We start from the raw sequence: 15,894 nt of genomic DNA on the forward strand, positions 1-15,894 counted from the left end.
AATGCACATCGAATGTCGAAATTTAAATATAAATTTTAGTAAAAACCAAGTCCAAAAAACATAAAACATAAAACAAAAACCATACAAAAAACTCTAAACAAAAAACAATATTTTTTTGAAATTTATGTTAATAAAAACAAAATCCATACATAAAAACCAAAAGCAAACAGCAAAACAGCAAAAAAAATAAAAAAATCCATGCAAGGAATGGCAGTACAGATCGCATAACAACCAAAGAATGAAAGCAAAAGAGCGAGAGAGGACTGGCCAAAAGAGAGGGGGCAGGGGTACTGGTAGTTAGAAGGAGATGGCACTAGATCAACATACATACATACATATAACGGTAATCGTTAGCAAAATGCAGAGAGGCAGAGAGCTAGAGGCAATGCGCCTCTCAAGTTCACCAGACAGACAGAGATGGCGATAGCTGGCTTTAGAGCGAGATAGAAAATGAGCAGAGAAGTAAGTGAGCGGAGAAGGAGGACAGTTACAATTATAACAGTAAAAGAAAGGAAAGAAAAGAAAGCAAAACAGTTCTGTTCTAATATATTCAATACAATTTATTTATTGTAGCCCACTATTTATCCATCCGACAACAACAACAACCAAACAACAAAACCCAAAAAAACTAAACACGTATATATTCTCACATATATTGATTGGTTTTTCGTTTCGAATTTTGATTATCTCGAACAATTTCACAATTTCAGATTTTTTTTTTCGTTTTAAACTAAAACTAATCGAAAAACTTACACCCACACACACACACATGCAGACATGCAGAGAGCACAATACGAGAGAACGATGATGAGAGAGAGGAGGAAATGAATGAATAAAGCGTTTATTTGGTGATATTGGTGTTTCGATAAACAATTTTTTCTGTTGCCCCCCACCAACGATCAATCAGCAATCAGTCTCTGGGCCATACGCATACGTGTCCTGCAGTTGGGTGGAAGGGGGAGGATCGAAAGAATAAAAATACGCATTTTGGGCATTCTTAGCTGGACATGGGAGGAGTTTTATTTCTCGATTTTTGTTGATCTTGTTTTGCTTGCGTTTAAAAATAATTTGCATAAATATGTATGTATGTATGTGTGTATGCAGGTTTGCAATTGTCATCTCTGTGTCTGTCTGTCTGTGTGTGTGTTTGGTTATGATTTTTATCAGCTACAACGTACAATATATATAACATATACACTCACAAAAAAACACCCATACATTCTGGCACACCAACAACACACGCTCTTATAGAATCTATATGTATGTATGTATGTATGTATGTATGTATATAACCAAGTTCGTTAAAGGCAATCAATTGAGTGTGAGTCCTGGACTGATGTGTCCTGCTGTGTTGTGTTGTGTGTTAGAACTTCGTTCTAATTTCTGTTGCTGCATCCAATTGGCAGGGCAGTACACAGGACAGGGGGCAGGGCAGGGCTTTGTTTCCTTGGTTTCTTGTCGATCTTTTGTTTGTTTTTGTTTTGTTTTGTTTATCATTATCAATAGACTTTGCTCGCTTTATATATAAATACTCGTGTACATTTTCAATGTTCAACAACAACAATTGAATTTCTCATAGTGTATAAATATATCTCTAATGCTTAACAGGCTAATTTACATTTGTATTCTCGCCGCACTCTCTAAAATATCTCTTCTCTTCCTGCACACATATATATATTTTCTATATATTGTTTTACGTTTTGTTTATTTGTGTGTTGGTTTTTTTTTTTAGTAAATTTGTATGCGTTTTTTTTTTTTGTTGAAAGCTTTTCAATTTGTCATGAGACATGAGAAAATTAATTCGATTGATCTCCCCAACAGGCCCTTTCCTTCATTTTTGGGTATCTTAGGGAGCTACAGCTCTAGAATTCTTCGAATGGAACATCATCAACACCAGAGGATCAATTTGATTGTTTTTTTTTTGTTTTGTGGTTGATTTCTTTGTTTTTTGTTTTGTTGTTGTTTGTATTATGTATTTTAGCATTCTCATGTTATGTGTATATATGTATGTATTTGTGTATATGTATGTATATGTACAGTCGTGTAATAATTACCATTAAAATCTAAAATTGTGTTTGTGTGTGTGTGTGTTTGTTTGAGTGTGGTAAATGGAAATTAAAAATCGATATATATTTATATAAATTAGGAATCTACCTACACACACAAACAACGAGCCAATCGTTATACACAATACGCAGACTATTTCTTTGAATGCACTTTGAATTTAATACAAGTGGCACGAGTGGCACGAGTGGCAGGCCATTTCGAGAATCTTTTCCCAAAGTTATTTTTCCATTAGTTGAGCCCCTGGAGCGCTGCTTGGGATAACGATTAGGCCGCCATTTGGGCAGCGCATAAGATTGATATTTTTTTTTTCATACTCTTAAATATTAGCTTGGGTGTGTGTGTGTGTGTTTACAATTGAGTGTGGGTGTGAGTGTGGGTGTGTGTGTGTGTGTGTGTGTACCACCTTTTTCTACCTCTAACCACTTGGCGCTCTAGCAATTTTGGTATCTATAATACACGAATCGCAAGTGAATGTGCTGCTCGTTAAATCTAATAAAAAAATATAGGATATCCTAGAGTCGATTAGAGTATAGATAATAGGTAAAGGTATTGTTTATATATTCATATATCTAGGGCCCTAAACACTATCTGCATTCGTGTCAGTTGCTGGCACCAGTTGCTGTGACTGGAGTGAAGCTCGAGTCGAGACTCTCGCACTTCGTCAGTTCGCGAACAAACAGCCTAATTATTTAGTTGTACTTAAGTCTAGACATATTCGTAGCCGTATATCTCGTTTTATACACAAAAAATGTTATGTACTCTTTCTTCTTAATCACTATCTTGATTTTCTCCGTCTCCTTCTTCTCCTCTCCTCTTCCTCCTTCTGCTTCAGCTTCTATTCTCTCGTCTCGTCTCGTCTCGTCTGATGTGGTTTTCTCTTCTGATTTCCATCTCCATCTCTATGTTGTGTTCTCTGCATTCAGTTTCCACTTCCATTCTGTTGGACTCTACTAATCGTAGTCCTACGGAATGGGATTTCGACTGACGGTCGACAGAGTGCAGACCGAATGCTGTTTACTCAGTTCTCACAACTCACAACGTGGCACAACTTCTCAACGTACAACGTGGCAACGTGCTCGCCATCACTCTTTGGACGAGCTCGATGAGTCGCCACCACCCTGCGGTATGACAATCAGGCTCTTGGGTATCTTCGATATTGCATTGTCGATCAGCTTCTGCTGCTGCATCTGCTGTTGCTGCTGTTTCAGAGTGAAGGCGGCACCAGAGCCTGGGCCAGTCTTGAGGCTGCTGCTGCTACTGCCGCTGCTCAGGGTAACCGTCGAGGGCTTGGGCGTGAGGTGGGGCATCTTGCTGGTGGGGCCTGCATTGCCGCCTCCGCCGTTGCCATTCAGAAGATACTGCTTGGGATCGGGGAAGTTGTTCCACAGCCAGGAGCTGTTGCTGCTGCCGCTGCCGGTGCCCTCTAGACTGGGATTGATGTTCAATTGGGGATGGCCCTGGCTGGCTATCTGCGGAATGTTCAGCGGCGGCATGGGCTTGGGTGCCAGGCGGGCCAGTCGCCCCGCACCGCCTCCTCCACCCGGCTGGAGTGTTGGCATCTGCTGCTGCTGCTGCTTCTGTTGCTGTTGCTGCTGCTGCAGCTGTTGGAGCTGCTGGCGAGCGGTCTGCTGCTGCTGGGCCATCTTGACAATGTTGGAGAATGCGGCCGCCGAGGTGGCTGGATTCTGGCCGGACTGCGACTGTGCCTGGCCGGGCTTCGGCTTGGCATTGGACTTGAGCATCTGGTCGCGGAGCAGCTTCTCCCGCCGCAGGATGCACATGCGGTTGTAGTCGAAGATGGAGATGAGGTAGGGCTTGCCGCCGGACTGCACTTGGACGAGGGCCGGCAGCCGTCGGCCATCGGCTGTCTGGTACAGGGCCTGCGACTTGCTGGGTACGTGGTTTTGATCCTCCAGCGGTATCAGGGTTGGCTTCCAGCTCTTGCACTCGTGCCGCTCCTGCGCGGTCAGTGTTTCCGGCAGTATGACCACGTTCGGCGGCGCCGGCAACCCGCGACTGCCTGGCACAGCTCCAGCTCCTGTTCCCGACGTTCCCGTTCCAGCCATGCCAGCCGTGCCAGCCGATCCAGCCGTTCCGGGCTTCTGCAACTGCAGCCGCCTGCTGAGATGATTGCCCATCAGATTGGCGCCACCCGGAGGCATCGCACCAGATGCGGGCCCCCCGCCGGTCGTCCTTCTTCGCGCCAGGCTAATCAACTCTGGCGGCGAGTTCAGCAGCTGGGCCACATTGGCGGGTGGCTTCGAGGACGCTGCGGATGCCGCTGCCTGCTGCTGCTGCTGCTGGTGCAGAATCAACGGCTGTGTGGTCGGCTTCAGCTTGGAGTGGAGGCCACCGCCCAGACGGGCGCTCACCTGCTGGTGCTGCTGCAGGTGCTGCTGCTGATGCTGCTGCTGATGCTGGGACTTGCTCTCGTTTTGACTGCTAAGCAGCTTATTGGCCACATCGAGGATCTTGTGCTGCTTCTCCTGGGCGGAGTGCGAGACGGCGGCAGCAGGGGTCTTCGAGCCAGTCGTGCCAGAGTGATTGGCGATCAATGAGGCGGAGGGCAGGCTGGCAGAGATGGGCAGCGACAAGGAGAGCGACACAATCTCCACGGCCTTGTTTATCCCCAGGAGGTTGCTCTTGAGGATGCTCCGACTGTTGGCGCCGCTGGTGGGCACCAGGGGAGGGGCATTCTTGAACTGGGCAGGACACAAGGCTGCCGTCCTCTGGGTGCCGGTGCCCGTGCCCCCATCCTCGGGTGACGACGCCACAGACGACGCTGAGGAGATCGATGCCGGCGACGAGGCGAGTGCGGCTGTTTTGGCTGTAACTGTGGCTGCGGCTGTGCCTGTGGCTCCGGATGCGGTGGTCAGCGGCACTGGCTTGTCCTTGGGACGGGCGATGATGGTCACCGCATTCGAGCTGAGCTGCTTGGTCAGCTTGTCCACCGAGACGGTGGTGAGGCGTTCCAAGTGCGAGCTCAGGACCTCCTTTGGGGATCGCTGGCCCTCGCCGTCCTCGTCATCATCGTCGTCGTTCAGCTCCACCAGCGGAATGAGGGGCTCTCCCTGCCCGGTGTGGTCTGCAGATTGGCTGGCGTTGGCGATGGGCGTGGGCTGCAATGAAGCCGAAGATGAGCCCGGGGAGGCGACTGCTGTGGGCCGCTTTCCCGCTGGGTTGCCCCCGTAGGAGTGGCCGTGATCGAACGAGTTCAGCCGCTGGCGCACAGTCTCCGTGTAGACGGTGGCATTGGAGGAGGCTTGGGCACCCAGGACCAAGTCCCCGTTGCGATAGTACTTCTCCAGCAGGATGAGGTGACGCAGGAAGGAGCTCTGGTTGCCGTACGGCTTCTGCAGCTCCTCCCAGAGGCGGCGCGTCGGCTCGTCGTACTGCAGAAAGGTCTGCACCCGCGTCCAGCCCTCCGGCGTTCGCTGGCTGCTGCTGCACCCAAACGGCACCTTGAACTGCAGGCCCATCTCCTCCTCGCCGTGGAAGAGCTCGCGCATGGAGATGTTTGGATTGCCGCGCAGCACATTCGATATGTCCGGATTCGCTGCATTGGAACTGGCCGAACCCGCCGATCCGTTTGCAGCTCCTCCACTGCAGCTGCCGCTGCCACTGCCACTGCCAGCGCCACTGCCACTGCCACTGGCCAGACTCTCGCCAGGCAGATTCTGCTGCAGGATGGCCTGCAGCTTGGAGATCTGCTTGCTACTGCCGGCTGCCGATCCTCCGATGGCCGTGATTGAGGAGCTGCTCGAATTGGAGTCCGTGGGACCGTCAAAGTCCACCACCAGCGGCATCTCGGCGTCCTCGTGCGTGGAGGCGGCTGCACTTGTGGAGGCAGCGGATGGAGCATTGCGATCAACCGCCTCATCCTCCGCCTCGGACACCTCGTTACTGGCATCCTGCAGATTGTGCACCTTGAGAAGTCTGTCCGGGATGGGAATGGCTTAAGAAGGCTGCCCATAAGGAAGTGCAACGGGCTCGGCTCGGCTCGACTGGGACTCACCTTTTGCGATAGTTCTTGACAAACTCGGCCTTCTGGGACTTGGTGCTGTCGGGGGGCTTCATCAGGAGGTTGGCAAAGTAGCGGCAGAGCTTGCAGACGGCGGTGCCCATGCCCAGCTGGACGGGTATGCCCATTTCTGTGAGCGCCTTCTCCAGTCGATCGGTGTCCTGCTGGACAGAAAGCACAAGCGCATGGATCAGCAAGGGATCAAAGACAGGACAGGGCAGCACTCACCGTGGTTATGTTGTACATGTGATTCTTGCCCAGCCGCCGCTTGCACAGGACACAGCCGGTGAACTGAATGAACGTGTTGTAGTGGGCCTCGCACAGCCAGACGATCGAGGTGCCGGCGGGTATCTCGAAGCTCAGCTGGAACTTCTTAACGCTCTTGCGGATGCACTTGCGCCGCAGCTGATGGCCGGCCGTCTCGCAGCAGTCCTTCACGGCGCACGAGCGCTGAGCGGCGGCCCCCGCCGATGATGTCGATGGGCCCAGTTCGGTTCCGTCTGTGGCCACTCCATCGCCCGCATAGTTCTTGTCTAAATTGGAACCGGATGCGGAACCCCCAGGGCCGCCAGGACCACCCGTTTCCAGATGGCCGGGCGCCGACAGTCGCTTCTTGTTGTAGGGCGCCGCATTGGCACGACGATCCACGTGCCGAAAGCAGGCATCGCACAGGCAGTTGTCCACCGTCAGTTTCTCCTCATCTGAAAGATGGGGAGGGATATATTAGCATTGCTTTGGATTGGGATCGGTCAGGGGTGGGATGGGGTGGGGAAACGCACTTGCTAGGATCTTCTGCTGTCGCTCCACCGACTTGATCTGGCCCACATGGCAGGGCGTGTCGTACAGACCGAATTTGCCGCTGCAATAATAGCACTGGTCCTCGCACAGCCGCCCGGGATGGAACTTGAACGAAGAGGCCTTCTCTGGTATCAGTATCTTCTCCTTTTCATCCTTCTTCACCATTTGATAGAAGCCATGGTCCATGCCATGGCCACCCCCATGCCCCTCCGATTGCGATGAATCTGAATCGGAAAGAGAATAGAGAAGAGAAGAGAGATCCTCTGGTTAGCCAATCCATCACGAGTCTTTCTGTCTGTCTCTGTAGTTGTAGCTGTATCTGAGTGTATGCATCTGTAGCTGTATATGTATATGTATCTGCGTCTGAGTGTATGTGTCTATGTATATCTGTTTTGTGTTTATGTTCGTCTGCTGGATGATATGAGCGGCGGAGATGAGATGATCCGCCTAAGCGGATTAGGAGCAGTGGAACGGAGTTGTCATGATGAACGGATGAAGGTTCAGGGAATCAATCCATTGCCCAGAGCGCAAAGGTGAATACATTTTAATTACAAATTAAAGCCTCCATCGGAGTCAGTGTTGCCAAATCAGTTTGCTGCCAGCTAATTAAAAATATCCCAGCCATTTGCATACGAACATTCCCGCGCACCAATCGTAACTTCGATCAGTCATCGCCCACCAACGAATTTCCTTCCGGCTTTCATCCACTCACACACTCAGGCAGCGCGAGTCAGCCTTCTGGCTGTCTGTGTGTCTAGCATTCGGTTTGAAAATATAATTTATGTTTTAAGAGATCGGAAACGCTTCGTTCTGGCTCTTGCATACATCTCTAATCGAATTTAATTGTATACCCAATAAGCAATTTGTTTAATTTGTTTTACACTTTTAGATTGGCAACACTGATCGGATCGGATCGGAACGGAACGGATTGCATTCGCTGGATTTGATTCCCTGAAAGAGAGAGAGAGAGAGAGTGCAGAGAGTGCAGAGAGCAGACTGCACGCTGAAAACCAACCCAGGAGAGATCTATGCTGGAGCGCACCCAGGTGCTTGGCTACCGTCGAGTTGTGGTGGTTGTTAGTCGAACTGAAACGGTTATTGGTCTTTCGGCCAGGATTACCCGACGCTATATTCGACTTGGTCGCACCTTCGTTCTGCAAATAAGAAGGCGGAAAATAGACACGAGATTAGACACTGCTGCTAAGGGTGGGGCACTGCACTCACCTCGTTCTGTATGGTGTAGTACGAGTCTTCGACGTGGACGCCATGTTGGTCCGCAGAGCGATCCGCTGATCCATGGCCGCGGGCGCGACCCTTTTGGAATGTCATCTTGAGGGATTGACGGCGTACGCCGTGGGCGCCAGAGCCTATGCCTGACCCTGTACTGCCGGCGGCGCTTGCCTTACGCGTGGCACTGCCCATCGAGGAGGAGGACGAGGAGCCAGAGGAGCCGCTGCCGTGGATGACAGTCCCCGTGGGCACGCCGCCACTACCGCCGGCTCCCCCGTTGCTGCTCCGATTCAGCTTGATGACAGTCTTCAGTGTTCCGCTTGACTCGACGTGGATGGCGGTGCCTCCCGATCCCGATCCAAATCCTGCACTCGATCCCGCTCCGGTCAGGGCCGTCGAGCGTCGCTTGCCGCTCGGATAGGGCTGCGGATGCTGTTGCTGGTACTGCGCCTGGCGCGTCTGCGCCTCCTGCAAGTCCTGGCGCCGCTGCTCGGCGGCCTGGTGCGTGAGGAGGCCGAGATTATGCAGATGGATCTCTTGATCGCGCCGCTCTTTCTCATCGCACGAGAGTCCCGTCTCCTGCTGGCCATTGGCTTCTGTACTGGGCGTGTATTCCAGCGGCAGGGACAGGGCCGGGGGTTTCTCTTCGGACTGCTCCTTGTGGTCCTTGAGGGCCTTTAGGCAGATCTGAGAGGCTGGCGAATCGTCTGGATCCGGATTGGGCTTCGGCTCGTTAGCCATGATGGTCGCTAGGGGCTTCTCCTCGTCCTCCTCGTCCTTGAGGGTCAGCTGAATGTCGAGACCGTCGTGACTGGATCCCCTGGGGGATGCGCTGGACATGGACAGGTTCTCCTTGTTCTCCTCCGGAAAATCGTTCTCCAGGTGATCCGCCATCAACGGCAGCGCCTCCTGTGGTTTCTCTTGCTCAGAGTCTTCCACTGGCTCTGCTGCTGGTTCCATATCCACATCCACGTCCATTTGCACCTCTGTGTCCGCATCTGCTGGCTGCTGGGCTTTTGTCGGGGATTTCTCCACCTCCATGACACGTAGTTCGGGGGCAATCTCCTCCTCCTCCTTCGCGTCCGTCGGCACAGGCAGCGGCGGCTCTTCATGTGCCACCGCCGGCAGTTTCTCCCCCTCCACTGATCCCTCGGGATCAGCAGTAGCAGGATTAGCAGCATCATTCTCAGTCACTGGATCAGCGACAGCGTCGGCTTTACGGCTCAGCGCATTGCCACTGGCATCCACTACGCCCTCCTTGGCCAGCTCCTCCATAATCTCGTGATCAAAGTCGTCGTAGTCGTCCGACTTCTGCTCCTCCTCCTCCGCCGCATGGCCATCCTCCTGCCCATCATTCCCGTTCACGGCAGCGTCATCCGTGGGTCGCAGCTCCTCGCTGCTCTCGTCCAGCCGCAGCGCACCCGCCTTCAGGGAGCTATTCGAGTACGAGGAATCTTCCAGCGCAGATTTTGCTTCTGCCTCCACATCCACATCTGCCTCGGGTTCCGCTTCCGCCTCCGGTTCTGTTGCGGAATCTCGCTTCAGCAGCTTCAGCTCCACCTCAGTTTTCGCTTCTGGCTCCGCTTCCGCTTCTGGATCAGGCTCCGATTCAACTTCAGCTTCAGCTTCCGCTTCCACTTCCACTTCCACCTTCCTGTGGCTGGCTATTTGGACAATCTCCCCCAGCTCCGGGTCCTTCTCGATGCCCAGATTGTTGGCCAGGAACTTCTTGTAAAACTTGACGCTAATCATGTCGGGACTGAGGGACGACGCCTTGCCAGCCTCTCCGGATGCGCAGACGGACCCGGAGGCAGACTCCGACTCGGACTCTGGCAATTCCGTCGACTCCTGGGGCGACTCCTTCTGCTTGATCTTATCAGCATCCGCCGGATCGGCGTCTACGGTGAGCGGTTCAATGCAGGAGGCTGAGGAATGACCGTTGGCCCCTCCGCTGGTGGTGGAGCCCTCATCCTCCATGGCCGTCTGTGCGTCCTTCAGCAACCCCACCACAGGATCCACTGGCAGGAGCAGGCTCTCATCAAAGTCCGGCGTCTGCTTCTCCAGCTTGATGTCAGCGGCGGCCAGCAGCAGATCGTCCATGGACGAGGCCATGCTGTCCTTGGAGTCCTCGTCCCCACCGCCATGGGAGCTGGTGGCCAGCGAGCTGGCCGATGCAGTCTTCCGTGTGGTGGAGCCCACCCGTCGCCGCTTGGCCATCAGCGGCTCAGCAGCAACGGCCATTCCCATTCCACCCGGCGATCCCGCCTTGCTCAGACGTGTGGCCCGCGTGCTGGTGGACGCGGCAACGGCTGTGGCAACTGCTGCTGCTGCTGCTGCGACCCCTGCTGCTCCGGCATTCTTAGTCTGTGGTCGGCCACGTCCGCGTCGTCCTCCTGAGGTTGGTGTTGGAGCGGCGGGGGCGGGGACGGGTGTGGTCGCTGGAGAGATTGTATCCCTGTCTGGGGGCTCCTGCTTTATCAGCACAGCGCCCTTTGATGGCTCCTCGCCGGCGTCCACGGCGTCGTCGGTCTCGTCTTCGGGTTGCGGCGGCGGCTTCACCTCAATTTTGCTGTACTTTGTCGCACTTTCAGCGTCGTCCTCGGAACGCTTCCGCTTGCTGGCAGGCTCCAGGGGCGGGGGGACCACCGCCTGGGGCTTCCTGAGACGGCGGCCGCGTGCGGGCGGCAGCTGCTGCTGCTGCTGTTCGCAGGAGGCGACCGTCGAGGATTGGCGACGATTGCGCGTAACGCGTGTGTTGTTGGCCTGCTCCTGGGCGTGTGACTTGCGGGTGACACGGTTGCAGGTTGGCGTAGGTGGCAGCTCTTTATCCTTTTCCTTTTCCTTGTCCTTCTCTTTGTCCTTGTCTTTTGTGTCTTTGTTGTCTTTTTCATCGGCTGCTGGCAGGGATTCCAGTTCGCTGCCGTCGATGGCCTCCTCTTTGACTTGCACTGGCCCCGATCCAGGCCCATCCTCGAGCTTGGCGATGGCTTCTTTGGCTTCTTTCAGATCCTTAATGGACTTGCGTCCGCGAATGACGGGGGCAACAACCGAGCGCTCCACCGAGCTCTTCCTCTGACTGCCCGACGACTGCCCCGACGACGTACCCGACGGCGGCGGCTGCTCTTCGCCATCTTCGCTGGCCTCCCGATGCCTCGCGGTTGTGGATGTGGGCGAGCTGAGCAGCAAGAGCGGCGACGAGAGACGTGTGATTCGCACACTCTTGCTACCCAGTCCATCGCTGACAATCGTGGGCGTGGGTGGCTTTGTTGGGGACCACCACCCCCTCTGTGGTTGGGGCGGGGGAAGACTGGCCCCGGTCCACATTCGTATTCGTATTCGCATCCCCGCTGGACTGTTCCGGCTCTCCTGCCTTCTCTCTTTCCCCTTCTCCATCCTTCTGCTCGGAAGAGGGGGATGTGGTGCCGGCTCTGGCTTGCTCCTCGCCAGTTCTTGAAGACTGTTCCTCGCTGTTGGCTGGCAGGATCACAGTGGCTGAGGTATTCGCAGTGTCCTCTAGGACGGCTGCGGTTGGGGTGTCCGCCTTGGGGACGGCACCCGTTGTGGCTGCGGTTCCTGGCTTGCGGCTCGACATCCTTGACGAGCCGGTGACGGAGACGCCGTCACCTAGCGCAGCTGCTGCAGACGTTGCTGCTCCTATGATGCCAGCTTCTCCGCCTCCTCCTGCAGTGGCTGCTGCGACTGTAGCTGCTGCTGCTGCTCCTGGCAATCCGATGCTGATTGTGTCCACTTCGAGTCACAGTGAGTTGGTCCCATTGGTTGACTTGGATTGATGATGTGGAATTCCTGCAATAAAAACAGAACAGAAACAAAGCATAAGTCGATTGTGGGTCAATTACTAATACGCCATGTGGGCTTAGGGCCCACGAATGGGATCCTCTGGTGGGGGCTACACCCCTGCTCTTCGTCGCAAGATGCTGATCTTCCTTTCGGATTCATTCGCTCACTCATCCGCTCGCTAATTTGATTTCCTTTTGGTTTCTGCCTGGATCTCCGATTTGTGATTTGTGAGGTTATGTGGCAGCAATCGGATTGATCCTGAACGAGACCCGACGACAGAGGGCAGTCAGCCCGAAGCTCAGCCAACCAGCCACAGCCAACCTGCCTCTGTGGCTAGAACATTAAACATGCTTTGCAGTTTCCATACCCCCCATCCCCCCCACCACACCTCAGACAATCTCGCACTGGCATAGTCGTAAAGTCGAAAACAAGTTTTGGCAGCAGCTGGAACTGCGGTTGCGAGAGAACGGAACGGAGCGGAGCAAAGCGAGAGAGAGCGGAGAATGTGAGGAAAGCGAACCAGAAGCTAAAGCTGAAAGAAGAGTAAGAGCCAGAGCTAAGGAATTGATGGGCACATTGAGTAATCCCCAAATTGGTTTGGTATCCTGCTGTTGCTGTTGCTGCTGATCCCCACAACCAAAGTACATTTTGACAGGCGCCATTTTGGTGTGGCCAGACTAGCGCAAGCGAATAATAGTCAGAGCCACAGGCACAGGCTCTTTCAGGCAGAAGGAGAACATTGCCACAGAGCGCCAGAGGATATATTTCAGTGGAAAGGCGACCTTCACTTTAATTTTTACGTTTACTATTTTTTGTTTTTGTGCTGCTTGTGGCTGCATTCTGCACTGCTTTGCGGAGGAAATCGGCCTCCATTTCCACACAGCCACGGATTTAATGACACACACACACACACACAGATATACTGACGCTCTCACACACAAACAAACACACACATTATTAACTGAAGCCATCGCCACCACCCTCTGCAGAGCCGAGCAATGAAACGATGGTGGAAAGCAAGCATAAGGGGAAAATGACAGTGACAGCAGCAGCAGTGATGAGGAGACGTACCGTACTGCGGGGCAAGCAGCAAGCCGAACGACAACAAAACAGACGAATAAAGGAAGTAAAAGCGAATCGCAAATAACAAAATGAAGATGAAGTATTTAAGTGTGTATACACTATTATGTAGAATGCACGCACACCACAGCCTGAAGCGACGGGAATATTATACATAGCCATAGCATAGCACTCTCGTATACATGAAGTGTGCAAAAAACGTTCGCAGGGCAATTGTAAACACTGGCCACACTGGCAATACGAAGAGCGGCGAAATGATCACAGTGGGCCAGGCCAGACCGTGCCGTGCCGGGCCAGGCCAGCGGAAACTGGCCCAAGAATTTTCACCAAATGGAAAAGTTGTTAAAGAATTGGCAGAGTTGCCAACAGTTGGCGAGCAATCGTCCGCCTCGGCAACTCTCGCACAACACACACAAACAGAGAGCCACTCACTCACTCTCGCGCACAACACACGCACACAGACAGGCATGCACGTTCGGCCAAATGAAAAACTGTGGAAATTGTGCGGACCTAAGGGTCGCCAAAGAACAGTTGCGAAAAAAAAAAAACAAAAAAACAAAACCAAAAAAGTAAATGAAGCAAACTTTACAAAATTCGCTGTTTTCTTTTCAATCTGTTCTCTTCTCTGCTACAACAACAACAAGCATGACGCGCGAACGGAACAGCACTCACTTGTCTCTTTCGTTTCACTTTTGAATTGCTTTTCGCATTTGCTTTTTCATTAAAGCCGAGCGGCAGCCGAAACGAAACCGAGCCCGAAAGCCGAACGAAACAAAACCAAACGAAACACAAACGCAAACGCGAATACTTTACCTACTTAATGCTCTTTCTGTTCAGATGTCCATTTGCGAATTTTCCGCATTAATTTTCACTGAATCGATGCGACGACGACATTCCCCGTCGGCGCGACAGAAGGCGCCAACTCCTGTGCTGAGCCGATTTACGAAGAAACTGCACCCAGGCAGGAGCAGAACAAACAAAAAAAAATAATAATAAAATAAAATGCAGAACCCGAACCGAATGAGTTGTGAACGCAAACACGGTGTGAAGCGAAATAACGAGGCAAAGCAGAGAGCAAGCAAGAGAGCGTCGTGCAGCGAGTGGCCCGATGGCGGCGAAAATCTTGTATTCGCCTCGCCGCCGCCAGTCGGCCCAAATCAATGAGCAACACCCACTGACAGATACACTTTTCCCAACGCACAAGGGGATGAATGCCTGTTGATACATACATATACATATATGTGTTAGAGTTTGAGTGTACTCTTTGAGCGCGCGTACCCGTTATCCGTTTCATGATCGCGCCACTGTAGGGCATTCATAGGTCGACCTCAACGCGACCGGCTGTCTGTTTTATTTGGCAAATGTTTGTTGGTCTCTCTCTCACTCTCGCCGTCTGGCTCTCATCTTATCTCGCCGTGACGGCTGCTTCGTCTTTTGTTCCGTCGGCAAAGGACTCAGACCGGACTGGATCGCGGGGCAGTGGGTAGCATCTGGGTAGCGAAATAATCAAGCAAAATTTCAAATTGTTGCTTTGCTCTCGTTGCCCTGCAGATTCCCGGCTCCCTCTGATCATCACCACCCACATTCACATCCGATGCTCTTGCACGGTTTCTGTTTGTTTTTCACATCCTGTCAAGCTCATGGGGTGGGGGGGAAAGGCGCCGAAGACGTGCACGTAGACATGTGCGTAAAAGGCGCCTGTCACTCGCCTGTCTTCGACAGAGAATCCTGCAAGTGTCAGGTGGCGTCCTGCGTCGAAACATATCCACCACCACCCCCTTATTTTACAGTCATGGACAAAATAGGAGGAATGGTGTGGCGTACGTAACTGGGTTAAAGTCAAACTTAATTGCCAAATAAACGGCGACACTTGGTGGCCAATGAAGGGCAAAGGGAAAATCAATAGCTTTGCATCGCGTTATTATGCACTGAATGAGGAGAAAGAGAGAGCCGAGCCGTTGGCGTTAACAATGTCATTGGTCTCTGCTGGCCGCATGCATATTATGTACATAATGTACATACATACCTATGTATATGTCGTGGAAAATGGCTTTCCCTCGAACTGGGTCAAGTGAAAGGCAGGCAGGACGGCGGCGATTGAGGACACGCCAGTTTTTGATGGCAGTTCACCGCCCACCTGGCTAATATGCAATGACATCATCAATTAGTCACGTTAACCACGACAAAAAAATCCCTTAGATCGATTGTCCTGTCTGGCATGGGCGCTCCCAATCCCATTTCCTGGGACTTTCAACTTTTCCCATTTTGAATCACTTTTTCAACGATGATCCTTTTGCATAGACGCTTTGATTTTGCATTTGATTCCATGGAAAATATGTCTTTAAGGCATTTCGCCTGTAGGTTGCTCCGCTTTTTGCAGTACGCCCACCCATTAATTTCACCTAGAAATTATTTGTACGCTCCGCGAGACACATCTACTTGCAGAGAAACTCACACACGCTTTGTCTGTGAGGCGGGGAGTGTGCCTGTGTTGTGCCAAAGGCAATTGGAAAACGAAATGGCCGACAAAACGCCACGCAGCTACATGGATAGATGAAAGACAAGCAAGGGGCAAGCAGGCAAAGCACAGTAGAGTGGAAGGCAGAAGCAATGATAAGAGGTCGGGCGGGGAAATACGGAATGGGCGATATATGGGTAAAAAGAAAACTTCCGGCAAAGCCAAAGCTCGTCGAAATCGACTAAGAGCAGACAACAATCGACCAAGATACACTACATACAATCATAAATCAACGCACACAGGCAAACATATGGAAACCCACGTGAATCAGAGAGGGGGACAGACCAGACCAGACTCGCAATCGTAAGAACAGAGAGAGCCACCTATGATCGCGGCGAATTCGCAGAGTTTTCTTAAGCAAAGCATTTGTGGCTGTCTTACA

General features: G+C 52.3%; 1 protein-coding gene across 2 annotated transcripts; it reads right to left on the reverse strand.

The window, feature by feature from the left end:
• Positions 1–778: 778 nt before the first annotated feature.
• LOC111075056 lies at positions 779–11,907 on the reverse strand. Of its 2 annotated transcripts, none has more exons than XM_022368135.2 (6): positions 8,111–11,907; positions 8,034–8,040; positions 6,868–7,110; positions 6,317–6,789; positions 6,083–6,249; positions 779–6,003 (listed from the first exon to the last, which is right to left on the reverse strand). In XM_022368135.2, the coding sequence occupies exons 1-6, from the start codon at positions 11,507–11,509 to the stop codon at positions 3,150–3,152; spliced, it is 7,143 nt and encodes a 2,380-aa protein (XP_022223827.2). In that variant the 5' UTR covers positions 11,510–11,907; the 3' UTR covers positions 779–3,149. The 2 variants fall into 2 exon arrangements, with proteins under 2 accessions (XP_022223827.2, XP_022223826.2); XM_022368134.2 differs by having other exon boundaries at positions 7,902–8,040.
• Positions 11,908–15,894: the final 3,987 nt, after the last annotated feature.

Source organism: Drosophila obscura, unplaced genomic scaffold (assembly GCF_018151105.1).
Source record: "Drosophila obscura isolate BZ-5 IFL unplaced genomic scaffold, ASM1815110v1 contig_18, whole genome shotgun sequence".
In the NCBI taxonomy this organism is placed as follows: Eukaryota; Metazoa; Arthropoda; class Insecta; order Diptera; family Drosophilidae; genus Drosophila; species Drosophila obscura.

Coding starts and splice junctions, on each gene's coding strand:
- LOC111075056 (XM_022368134.2), bottom strand. CDS start 11,509: ATGGAGAAGGGGAAAGAGAGAAGGCAGGAGAGCCGGAACAGTCCAGCG. Junction 8,041..8,110: donor ACTACACCATACAGAACGAG/GTGAGTGCAGTG, acceptor TCTTATTTGCAG/AACGAAGGTGCGACCAAGTC. Junction 6,250..6,316: donor ACATGTACAACATAACCACG/GTGAGTGCTGCC, acceptor TCTGTCCAGCAG/GACACCGATCGACTGGAGAA.